The sequence below is a fragment of the Vipera ursinii genome, assembly GCF_947247035.1.
Source record: "Vipera ursinii genome assembly, chromosome: 4".
NCBI classification, from domain to species: domain Eukaryota; kingdom Metazoa; phylum Chordata; class Lepidosauria; order Squamata; family Viperidae; genus Vipera; species Vipera ursinii.
In genome coordinates, this window is record NC_139514.1 from 14982820 (window position 1) to 14996448 (window position 13629).

General features: G+C 39.4%; 1 protein-coding gene across 1 annotated transcript in view; it reads left to right on the forward strand.

Moving 5' to 3' along the window:
* Positions 1–13629, forward strand: part of ARHGAP42 (Rho GTPase activating protein 42) — a 172730-nt gene that overhangs the window by 55290 nt on the left and 103811 nt on the right. Inside the window, exon 3 of the mRNA XM_083361927.1 lies at positions 6097–6158. Coding sequence (XP_083218053.1) covers positions 6097–6158 — 62 coding nt within the window. The remainder of the gene's footprint in view (positions 1–6096; positions 6159–13629) is intronic.

The window sequence follows — 13629 nt, forward strand, 5'->3', positions numbered from 1 at the left end:
TCGTTCCTCCCTGGATTTGGAAAACCTCCGGGGAAAACAGCTGCAAACCTGTTTTAACTTTCATGAAAGAAACTGCCAAACACATAACAGGGGGAAAAAATGCAGTTGTTTTCTATGTGTTATCTGGTTTCAGACATTATTCTGATTATAATGATAAATATTCTGTTACAATTAATTTGCAAAACAGCTTTTATATGGAAATCAGACCATGGATCAATTTGATGTAATACAATGTAAAGCTTTAAAATACTATTCTTTGCATAATTACATTCTGCATTTGTATATTTTTTTTTATAATTTTAATAACAAAAATGATTATAGAAAATATACCAATTTAAGATTGCCATCCCTGTTCCTGCAAAAACGGGGTAACCACCAAAAGGCACCAGAGTGACATAGGAGTAAGAAATCTAACTCTGCTGCCATCTGGTGTTAGCCTAGAGTTTTTCAGCCAAGATATCGCACCTTCACTTTGTACAAATTTGGCCTTAGATCTTTTACTACCTGTGTTGCCTCCCTCTTCTTAATATTCAGTAGGACCAAAAGGAAAGGATTTGAAGCATTGGAAATTAAAGGAAACAATAATTCCCTATTGTCCTATATACTTTTCGAAACTGATAAATGTCAAATTATAATTAATTATACTTTTAAAAATAGCTTATAGAAACTATATGGAACTCGCTGAGCTGACTGGGAGAATCCGTGACCAGGGAGAAGAGTCGGTGGAAGAAATTCAAGGACTATTTGAAGAAATATTGTCATATCAACTATAGTTAGAATATAGAAACACCAATACCATTTCCCTCTGTTTGGTAGTGCTTGCATGTGTGTGTTCTCACACGTTTAAAACGCCTTGCAACAACCTTGTTAATACATTTTAGTCTGAGAATAAGTTATTTCCTCTTTAGAGGAAGGACTATAATTCATTGGCAGATTTATATACCTGGATAGAAGTCTATTGCTCAATGTACAGTTGCAAGAAAAAGTATGTGAACCCTTTGGGATTACGTGGAGTTTTGCATGAATTGGCCTGAGGTCAGTCTTCTACAACTAGTGGCTTGTGGAAATGAGATCAATGTCCTCAGTATACTTAATAAATCTGTGTTCTTTAAGTGGGCATTCAAGAATGACAAGGCAGTAAATGTGTAGCTAGCATATATACAAGGATTGCTTCTTTTGTTTTAATGTGGTTGGGGTATTGAATTGCTGGGGTGGCACAGTGTTTAGAATGCTGTATTGCAGGCTAACTCTGCCCACTTCCAGGAGTTCGGTCCTGATGGGGCTCAAGGTTGACTCAGCCTTCCATTCTTCGGTAAAATGAGAACCCAGATTGTTGGGGACAGTATGCTAACTCTCTAAATTGCTGAGAGAGTGCTGTAAAGCAGCAGTCCCCATCTTTTCTGGTTTGGTAGCTCAGGGGGAAGGGATAGTTCCCTGCAAATGGTAGGTGGGCTTGCGCAAGCGTGCACAGCTCCATTTGTGCACATGGCTCGTGCTAAGGGAGCTTCTTGTGTGAATACAAGCGGCCACCACTCCCTCGAGGGGAGCTTCATGCGTGCACATGTGCTCATCCCCTGCTCACACAACCCAATTCCAAACAGGTCACAGCCCCGTAATGGGCCGCAGCCCAGAGATTGGGGACCCCTGCTGTAAAGCACTACGAAGCAGCATATAAGCCTAAGTGCTATATGTGCATATGTGTGAAGTCGCCTGAAGTATTACAGTTACATAGCTTTTGCAGGTTGCTTGGATTCATTCAACTGAAGCCACACAAAAACACTTTCAAGAAATGTGTTTTACACATCATCATACAGTGAAAAATCAGATTGGAAATGGGTCTTCTAGAACAGGCATGTCAAACTCGCAACGTCACGTGACGTTGCGCGATGGGGTGAGCGCAGTTTTGTCGTGACGCATCTGGCCCGTGGGCCGGCAGCTTGACATGCCTGTTCTAGAAGAAAATCAATCTGGATGGTCATTAAGAGTTAACACAACTTGATGGTACCTAATCAATCAGATCAATCTGTTCCTATGACTACTTTTTAATTTAAATGTTAATGCAAGAATTAAGTTGTCACTCAAATAAAAACAACAAAGGATCATGGGACGTCTTAAATGCAAACATCTAAGGTTTTATGGATCACAGTTAACTTTTTCAAATAATTGGATAGTAAAAGAAAGATCTGAAACTGAAAATTACTCAGAGGCAACATCAACAATTTGAATAATTGTTAGCTGTGTTATATAGGCATTCTTGGATAATTAATAATTAAAACAAGTCTTGTGATAAGGAAGTTTATATCATTTTAATGCATGAGAATTTATACTAAGACTTCTAATAAAATCTGCCTTAAAGCTTTGTACAGTTCCTGTTTTCAAGGCCAACTTTAGGTCAGTTATAGAGTAACCTGGGAAGTTAACATGTACCCTATTTGTTTTTTGTTTTATTTTGTTTTTTAATGCTGGAAGAATTGGCATTTGTACGCTGCTCCTGAGTTTTATCCCTGCTTCTCAATCACTGGGGTTGGTCCAATGTTGATTAGCAACTATTTTAAGTTTGGTTATTCTATAAACAGCTTGCTTGCTAGCTATTCAAACATATGAAATTAAAAGTTAGAACTGTCTAGGCTGAGTTGTAAATCATTAATTTATATGCCTGCATCATTTTATTGGGAACTGTAGGTAGCAAGCAATAGTATTTGGTTGTACTCTATATTTTGTACTGTTGTGCATTAATCCTAAGCGGCAATCCAGTTCTTTCTTAACTTCATTGCGCTATATTTGTATCTTGAGAAATTCCTGCTTTAAATATCTATGTTTATCTCATGAGTCTGAATGATTTGTATATTATAGGTATCACTAGATGGATTTCTTGGTGTGTTCTGAATGGAAGCTAGAGACACCTAAAATTTGTAGTGGTCAATTTCTGGTAGAAGATAGAAGTCACATATCCAAAGTAAACTTTCACAATGGGGTCTAGAAAGTGAACCTATTATGTGGACCACCTAGTCCCATTCAGTTATGCAAATTCAGGAATGCAAGAACTACAAAGTTTTAAGGCAGTGTTAATGCTAATCTGGAGTTACATACAGAATCCTGCAAACTATGGCTCATTTATGGTGAGTTGTTATGACAGAGACTCGTTGGATTTTTTTCTTCCAGGTTTCTTAATCACCCTGGCTGGTTTGCTACCAATAAATTCAGACTCTGTATCTTGATTGTTTGTCTCTCTTCTCCCTTCCACTCCTTTCTCAGCTATTCCAGTCTCTCACACATGGTGATGGATTTATACTGAATCCCTAATCAGGAGCCTTGAGGGGCTACTAGACATTAAGCTGAAGATCTTCACTGAATCGTCTGTTTCTTTTATGTTAAAAGATTCTACTTAAAGTGATCCTTAAGAGAGCTACATATTTGTTTTCATGGTGAACATATACATGGAAATTCTGTGCCATCAAAACAGTATAAAACAACATCGGGGGAAAAAGGCCTACAAATTTTGCAGCTGCAGATCACATTACGTATACTTAAATTATAGTTAAAATGGAATAGCTACGTTGTGAAGTCATTTCAAAGTGGGTTTTTAACTGATGTTTACAAGAATTCAACTGTTTTATCAAAGCAGTTGTCTGAACACAAGTGCAATTTCAAACTGTGTTCTTTATCATCTTCGTGACAAATTAATGTGATTTTTTTTTGTGACTGTCATTTTGAAGTATCTGTAAGTTCCTGCATGAATTATCTGGAATAATTTCACAGCCATAATTTTGCATCTGTTTGTGTCGACAGTGAAAATAAAGAGTCCTTGAGATATTTATAATTTGTCTGCAGTGGACATCTTTATTAAAATATTCGTTGTATGCATATAATTTGTACTTTGACTAAGAGCTTGTCTCTCAAGAAATATAATCTGTTTAAAGAAGAATTTAAAGATTGGAAGATAATGTGAAGTTACGGTTCTCTTTACTATTATGCTGTATTCCTGTTAATTTACAGAATACAAAATAAGGCTTGGAAGGGATCTTGGAGGTCATCTACTCTAACCCCTTGCTCCAGCAGGATCTCTATACCATTCCAGATAAATGGCTATCCAATCTCTTTCTAAAAGTCTCAGTGATGGAGAAACTTCTGGAGGCAAGCCATTCTACTGATTAATTGTTCTCATTGACAGGAAATTTCTCCTTAATTCTAGGTTAAATCTCTCTTTGATAAACTCCCATCCGTTATTTTTTGTCCTGTCCTGCTTTGGAGAATAAGTCAACCCTCTCTTCTTTGTACAGCCTTTCAAATATTGGAAGACTTCAGTCACCTCACCCCAGTCCTTCTCTTTGTTGGACTAGGCATATGCAGTTCTCTCAACCATTCATCATATATTTTAGCCTCCAGTACCCTAATCTTCTTTATTGCTCTTCTCTGCACTCTTTTTAGCATCTCAACATCTTTTTTTGTAATGGGACCAAAACAGGAAGCAGTATTCCAAGTATGGTCTTATAAATGGAGTATAAAGTGGTACTAACACTTCACACGATCCTGATACTATCCCTCTGTTAATTCAGCCGAGGACTGCATTGGCTTTTCTGGCAGCTGCAGCACACTGCTGGCTCATACTTAAGTGGTTACCCACTTATGTATGTTACAAGTACTGCTGTTGAGCTAAGTACCCTCCTTTTGATAGGATGGTCACCACAATGTAAAAAAGATGTCGAGACTCTAGAAAGAGTACAGAGAAGAGCAACAAAGATGATTGGGGCACTGGAGGCTAAGACATATAGGGAACGGTTGCTGGAATTGGGTATGTGTAGTTTAATGAAGAGAAGTGTGAGGGGTGACATGATAGCAGTGATACAATATCTCAGGGGCTGCCACAAAGCAGAGGGAGCCAAGCTATTCTCCAAAGCACCTGAAAGCAGGACAAGCAGCAACGGGTGGAAACTAATCAAGGAGAGAAGCAACCTAGAACTAAGGAGAAACTTCCTGACAGTTAGAACAACTAACCAGTGGAACAACCTGCCTCCAGAAGTGGTGAATGCTCCAACACTGGAAGTTTTTAAGAAGAGACTGGACAGCCATTTGTCTGAAATGGTATAGGGTTTCCTGCCTTAGCAGGGGGTTGGACTAGATGACCTCCAAGGTCCCTTCCAACTTCTTCTTCTTCTTCTTCTTCTTCTTCTTCTTCTTCTTCTTCTTCTTCTTCTTCTTCTTCTTCTTCTTCTTCTTCTTCTTCTATTATTATTATTATTATTATTATTATTATTATTATTATTATTATTATTATTTTCTTTATTAAACTGCTCTACTCTGTCTATTAATTTCTACTCATAGTTCTAAACTATTGCTGGAAATAAAGGTTCCCAAATTTAACATGTGAGCACTTGATTCAAGATTTGGACCCTCTTAACAATTTGGAGTTTTGTGTCCTTCAAAAGGCTTGGGCTCAGCACTATAGGCAGATTTGATGAAAGGGAAGTAGATGATGATTTAAATGACGCAGAAACATCAGGTTGAGAACAAGCAACATCAAATGTGTGTGTATGTACACATAAACATTCATAGGTGTCCATATCTACAGAGAAAAAGGGGTAATTCAGCAAGATATGTGTACAGGAATGCAACCATCTTTTTTCCCCCTTCCCATCCCAGTAGGTTTTAAGTCTTCATCTGTTCATATTTATGTACCTGGCCATACTCATTACAATCTCTTTAAAATATATTATAGGTTTAATAATTATGAATCCCCCCTAAAAAAATAATTAAGTGAAGAGTGGGAGGGGGAAGCTTTTTGGATCGTTTCTCTTTTAAAGAGAATGGATGGATGTAAAGGTTTATTGGTTTGTTTAAAACTGATGTTTTTATATGTTCATGTGTGTTTTAATTCTGTATTTATTTTGTTTGTTTCTGAACCCTTCCCCACTTTCTTTCTGTATTTTAATAGAAATGAAAAGAAGCCTAAAGAGCATTGTGTTGAAGTTATAGCCAGGGATATTAGTTTGGAGTTATGATTCTTCTCGGAGGAATTTATAAGCGGGGTGTGTGTGTGATGAATAGCACGGTAGTATAATGTAAAAGTAATGTGGGGTTTTTTGTGTCTTTTTATAGCCCAGTCATTAAAAGAGTTTGCCCGATTACTGATTGCTGTAGAAGAGGAAAGGAAACGCCTGGTAAGTCTGCCTGAGAATATACTTGTAAAATTTCACTTTTCTTTCTATATCCTAGAAATTCCCTAATTTCAGTTTTGTAAAATCCCTGCAAGAATTAACCACATTTTAAAAATAATACTGGGCAGGTTAAATGGACGATTAAATACATCATTTTGTACTTCACAGTCTGCATATTCTGCTTTTTTTTTTTTCTTTACACGTTTAAGAGTTGTGGTGGTGCAGTGGTTAGAATGCAGTACTGCAAGCTACTTCTGCTGACTGCCAGCTGGCAGCAGTTTGGAAGTTCGATTCTGACCGGCTCAAGGTTGACTCAGCCTTCCATCCTCCCGAGGTCGGTAAATGAGGACCCAGATTGTTGGGGGCAATAACCTGACTCTGTAAACTGCTGAAAGAGGACTGTAAAGCACTGTGAACTGGTATATAAGTCTAAGTGTTATTGCTATTGGTATTAAGAAACCAGCCTTATTTTTATTCAGAATTCTTGCTTTTACTGCACTATAGTAGCTGTTACGGTTAGTTGGAGCTATGATGCTACTTCTCTTTTTTAAGCATGAAGAACATTTAGCCCAAAGACCCTAGATTAGAGTTATATAATTTGAAACTGAAAGTAAAGCTTAGCCCAGGGGTAGGCAACCTCGGCTCTTTTATGACGCATGGACTTCAACTCCCAGAATTCCTGAGTCAGCATAGCTATAAAAGAGCTGAGGTTGCCTACCCCTGGCTTAGCCCCTTTGCTGCCATCCCAAATACTTGCACAAGTTGTTACCAAATTGTAATATAGATATCCTTAACTTACAACCATTTCTGTAGTATAAGTAGTCCTCAACTTACAACAGTTCAGTCACCATTCAAAGTAACAATGGCACTGAAAAAAGTAGCTTATGGCCATTTTTCACAGTAACAAAATTCAGATGCTTGGCAGCTGCTTCATAATTGGGACCATTGCTGTGTCCCAAGGTCACACGATCCCTTTTTGTGACCTTCTGACAAGCAAAGTCAATCAGGAAGCCAGATTCACTTAACAACCGTATTACTAACTTATCAACTGCTGTGACTGATTTAGCAACTGAGGCAAGAAAGGTTGTAAAATGGGGGGATGTGAGGGCGATCTGGCTGCGACATCTGTCACCCCATTGATCGCCAGGGTTGATTCGGCTGATCTGGCTGGCTAGGCGGGTGTCCCCTTCCTCCCTCACCGCTCCATGTGCGTCCCTCCCGAAGCTGCGCGCTCAGTGGAAGAGGACGACCATCCCAGATAGAAGGAGTGTACCGATCTTTGGTCAAGGGTAAAATGGAGCAAAGTTCACTTAACAAATGTCTCATTTAACAACAGAAACTGTGGGCTCAGTGGTGTTTGTAAGTCAAGGACTACCTGTAACTGTTTGAAGTTACTGTAACTTATGACCACTCCTTGCACTTATGACCATTGCAGCATGCCATGGTCACATGATCAAAATACGGGCACTTGGCAACCGGCATGTATTTCAGCATCCTGGGAACATGTGATTGCCAGTAACTGGCTTCTGAGGCAATGGGAGAAGTTGGATTCGCTTAACGACTGCATGACTCACATACAACTGTGGTGATTTGCATAACGACCATGGCAAAAGGGTCATCAAATTTGGCATGACTGACTTAACAACCGCCTTACTGAGCCGCAGAAATTCTGATTCCAATTGTAGTCCTAAATTGAGAAATTCTTGTATTTTATGTGATGATAAGGAGCAAATTATTAAATACATGACCAGAGATTATAATGTTAGATAGATAGATGATGTTATTTAATTCTAATTAAGTAGAAGTGAAACAAATAATTGTACTAACTCTACCAATACCTTTTTAATTGGGGCATTCTACTAACATCATCAGCCCTTCAAGACAGACCAGGCTAGGAAACAAAGTCATAGAGACGTATAATACTTTTATTTGAAGATTATCATAGCAGAATCTTCCAAATCTGAATGTGTTTCTCCACTCCCTCTCTTTATCTTCATGAGTGTTAAAGAGGATCTTGTCCAAGTTGTTTTCTCAGATTACATTTCTGTCCCAGACTGTATCTGACTGTTGGCTTAATAGCAACTCTTCTTCCTGTTCCTCAAATTAAATCCTTGTACTCGTTACATTTTCACCAATTTTTTTCACCCCTGCCGTAGATTAAACTTCACCAACTAGTGCTTTCCACTTGATCGGAGAATAGGCTTCTCAAGCCTGCTGGATCACAGATTTATTACACTTTAGTAGCAAGAGAAAATATCTGGAAACCTAGCCCAATGCATGTGACATAGGCCAAATTGACAAAGATTAGCAGAACTGAGGCTTCCACTCCTTTTCCCCTCTGTTATCCAACAGAATGCAGAATATGATTCCCCCCCCCCCTTGGTCAGGTTTCACTGGTAGATGGAGATGATGAATACATCTAGTCTTTTTGGCTGTCTGAAGGGAAATTCATGCACGCTGCCACAGTCTAATGATTAACTGCCACAGTTAGAGTTTAAACACATTTATGCTTTATTATAAATCGGTTAAATCTTAACAGGACAAGGATTGACCTGTGCCAAATAGTTTGCTGCAGGGAGGATGGTTTATAAATTAAAACATTACGAGAGCCAATTTGGTCTAATGCAGGGGTAGGCAACCTCGGCTCTTTTATGACTCATGGACTTCAACTCCCAGAATTCCTGAGTCAGCAGGAATACTCCCAGAATTCCTGAGTCAGCAGGAATTCTGGGAGTTGAAGTCCATGAGTCATAAAAGAGCCGAGGTTGCCTACCCCTGGTCTAATGGTTAAGACACCAGAGTAGAAACCAGGAAACTGTGAGCAGGCTGGATGGCTAAGCTGATCACTCTCAGCCCAAAAGACCCCTACAATGTCAGGCTCAGATGACAAGCTAGAAGATGATCAGTTCCTGTCACCACCAATAAATCAGCACTTGGTTGATCCCCAAAAAGCGTACATGAGGGGAAACCATTATGAAAGGGGGGAAAGGGATCATTAAAATACTGTACCAAAGAAGCACACATTAAGATGGATGCAGTGATTTTATTAGAATTTAGTAACAAGAAAAGATATCTGGAAACATACCATAGGGTTGATTTGATTTAAAAATGAAATATATTCACATAGAAAATAGTTTTCGATGTTTTCAATATTTTATTTGACTTTAGTAACAAGAGAAGATATCTGGAAACATACCGTAGGATTGATTTGATTTAAAAATGAAATATTTTCACATTGAAAGTCATCATGCAAATGGTCTCCATTTAAACTACTGCCTGAAGGCTAACTTTTCCCATTTTTCTATCTGCCTCTGTACGTTGAGACAGAGTTTTATAACTGGATTTCAGTGTCAATATTTTAATACTTCACACTTAAGCTATGTCAGTTTACCAAGTTAGATGAGTTTCCAGCTGAGCAAGATAAGGACTGTCTCTAGAGGCCTGGAGTTTCCATTTAAAAAAAATAGTTGTTGACATTTCGGATAGGAAATATTTCTTGAAATAGCTAAGAATGACCTGTTTTCATCTGATGGTTGGAAATTTATTTTTTGCATTTATTTTTTCATTTCTTTTTAGGATGTTGTGAGGCTAAATCCCAAATGTCAGAATTGTATGAAATGTTTTTCTACTCCAGCTTGGTTTTAGTATAATCTAGGACTTCATCTTCTCTGTACAAGTGGAGAAGGATCTGCTTTGATCAGGATCTTTGGGTCTAAAATGACGTTAATTTGAGTTCCTCAGTTCAACAAAGTCTTCTGTAGGATATTTGGAGGAGGAGGAAATAATAATAATAATAATAATAATAATAATAATAATAATAATAATAATAATAATAATAATAATAATAATAATAAAAAATAATAGGAAGGGACCTTGGAGATCATCTAGTCCAACCCCCTGCTCAGGCAGGAAATGATATACCATTTCAGACAAATGGCTGTCCAGTCTCTTCTTAAAAACTTCCAGTGTTGGAGCATTCACCACTTCTGGAGGTAGGTTGTTCCACTGATTAATTGTTCTGTCCAGAAATTTCTCCTTAGTTCTAGCTTGCTTCTCTCTTTGATTAGTTTCCATCCATTGCTTCTTGTCCTGTCTTCAGGTGCTTTGGAGAATAGCTTGACTCCCTCTTCTTTGTGGCAGCCCCTGAGATACTGGAACACTGCTATTATGTCACCCCTGGTTCTTCTCTTCATTAAACTAGACATTTCCAATTCCAGCAACCATTCCTTATATGTTTTAGCCTCCAGTCCCCTAATCATCTTTGTTGCTTTTCTCTTTCTGAGTCTCAATATCTTTTTACATTGTGGTGACCAAAACTGGATGCAGTTTTCCAAGTGTGGCCTTACTAAGGACTTACAAAGTGGTATTACACTTCACGTGATCTTGATTCTATCCCTCTGTTAATGCAGCCTAGCATTGTGTTGGCTTTTTTGGCAGTTGTAGCACACTGCTGGCTCATATTTAAGTGATTGTCCACTAGGACTAGATGTTCTTTAGACCATTTTGAGCTGTAGGGAAAGTCAAACAATATCTAGGATGGACATAGGCAGACATGCTAGAAGCCAGTATAAAGTTTTGCCTCTTGAATGCTTTTATCGAAGGAACATCATGAAGACTTTCCTGAGATTTTTTTTAAAGAAAAATGTATTCCAGTAATAATAAAAGAGTTGTGTAGTATAAGACTTGGTTGGAATAGTTTTTGTATGTGTCCAAGAGAGCACTCTGATGTATGGAAATACCTAAGTAATGTTCTGTCATAATCATTCACAATCAGAAATAACTAATAGCTCACAATCTCTTGATACTCCCTTTTTACTAACTAATGAAAAATGGCTTTAAGCACAAGCCTTCTTGCCAAGAGTTTTTGTCTAGAGCAGGGGTGTCAAACTCAATTTCATTGAGGGCTGCATCAGCATTGTGGTTGCCCTCAAGGGGCCGGGTGGGTATGGCCAGGGTGGGTGTGGCCTAATGGGTGGGCGTGGCTAGAGTGCGTATGGCCTACTGGGTGGGCATGGCCAGCTCTACATCATTCACATCAAGGGTGCCTATGGGGGCCTGGAGAGATGAAGGGAACGTTTAATGCAAAAATGGGCATGATAAAGGACCAAAATGGCAGGGACCTAACAGAGGCAGAAGAGATTAAGAAGAGGTGGCAAAATTACACAGAAGAACTATACAAGAATGAGCTTAATGTCCCAGATAATCACAATGAGTTGGTCACTGACCTCGAGCCAGACATCCTAGAATGTGAAGTGAAGTGGGCCTTAGAAAAGCTGAGCAACAACAAAGCTAGTGGAGGTGACAGTATTCCAGCTGAGCTATTCAAAATCTTAAAAGACAGTGCAGTAAAAGTGCTACACTCAATTTGCCAGCAAATTTGGAAAACTCAACAGTGGCCACAGGATTGGAAAAGATCAGTTTACATTCCAATTCCAAAGAAAGGCAGTGCCAAAGAATGTTCAAACTATCGCACCATTGCACTCATTTCTCATGCTAGTAAAGTCATGCTTAAAATCCTACAAGCTAGACTTCAGCAGTATGTGGATCGAGAACTACCAGAAGTACAGGCAGGATTTCGAAGAGGCAGAGGAACTAGAGATCAAATTGCCAACATACGCTGGATCATGGAGAAAGCTAGGGAGTTCCAGAAAAACATCTACTTCTGCTTCATTGACTATGCTAAAGCCTTTGATTGTGTGGATCATAACAAACTGTGGCAAGTTCTTAAAGAGATGGGAGTACCAGACCATCTTATTTGTCTCTTGAGAAACCTATATGCGGGTCAAGAAGCAACAGTGAGAACTGGACACGGAACCACTGATTGGTTCAAAATTGGGAAAGGAGTCCGGCAAGGCTGTATACTGTCACCCTGCCTATTTAACTTATATGCAGAGCACATCATGAGAAAGGCAGGGCTAGATGAATCAAAAGTTGGAATTAAGATTGCCGGAAGAAATATCAACAACCTAAGATACGCAGATGATACCACTCTAATGGCAGAAAGTGAAGAAGAACTAAAGAGCCTCTTGTTGCGGGTGAAGAAGGAGAGTGCAAAACTTGGGTTGAAACTTAACATTAAGAAAACCAAGATCATGGCATCTGGCCCTCTCAATTCCTGGCAAATAGATGGGGAAGAAATGGAGGTAGTGACAGATTTTATTTTCCTGGGCTCCAAGATCACTGCAGATGGGGACTGTAGCCAAGAAATTAAAAGACGCTTGCTCCTGGGGAGGAAAGCCATGGCAAATCTAGACAGCACACTAAAAAGCAGAGACATCACCCTGTCAACAAAAGTGCGTATAGTCAAGGCTATGGTCTTCCCAGTTGCAATGTATGGCAGTGAAAGTTGGACCATAAGAAAGGCTGAGCGCCAAAGAATTGAGGCCTTTGAACTCTGGTGCTGGAGAAGACTCCTGCGAGTCCCTTGGACTGCAAGGCGATCAAACCGGTCAGTCCTAGAGGAGATAAACCCTGACTGCTCTTTAGAAGGCCAGATCCTGAAGCTAAAACTCAAATACTTTGGCCACCTAATGAGAAGGAAGGACTCACTGGAGAAGAGCCTAATGCTGGGAAAGATCGAGGGCAATAGAAGAAGGGGACGACAGAGAATGAGGTGGCTGGATGGAGTCACTGAAGCTGTAGGCGTGAGCTTAAATGGACTCCAGAAGATGGTAGAGGACAGGAAGGCCTGGAGGAACATTGTCCATAGGGTCGCGATGGGTCGGACACGACTTCGCAGCTAACAACAACAATGGGGGCCTGGGCAGGAGTGGGACAGATCTGAGGGTCTCTGGCAGAAGGAGGGTCTCTGGGCCAGGGCCAAGGCAGTGGGGGCCATTCCCTCACTGTTTCCAGGATGGCTTCGCGGGCCACATGAAACCACTTCGTGGGTCAGATCCGGCCTCCGGGCCTTGTGTTTGACATGTCTGGTCTAGAGCATTGCATTGTGGAATAAGAAAAAAAAATGTGTCTGGTGTTAGGGAAATTGAAGGTCACATGGAACCCCTTTCTAACTTGCAAAAGATTAATATTGCTGTTAAAGACCAACTTCACTTCTCTTGACCATCTGTAGAGGTTCCTTTTGCTTTCTTTGTGGAGGTGAATAACAAAATGCTTAAAACTATGCATATTATTTTTCCCATCCTATTTGAGGATCTTGTTTTCCCTTATTGATTTTTTTTAAAAAAGTAAAGATTTTAATAGGCTTTAAAAATTATCTAAGATAAATTATTTTCTGTATCTTAGCATTCTTCCATTTGGTTATCAACCATTCATGTCCTTTAAGCAAAAGCATAATCAGTAGTAGGATGGGAAAAAGACAAAGGAGGCGAAGAAATGGGGAATCTCTGCAGAGTAACTGGGCATTGGTTCTCTTTTAAATATAGGTACCCATCAATCTTGACCATTGGTTATGCTGATTGGAACTCATAGACTTTAATGATATCTGCAGCAGTGAAAGATTTCTGCTTCATGT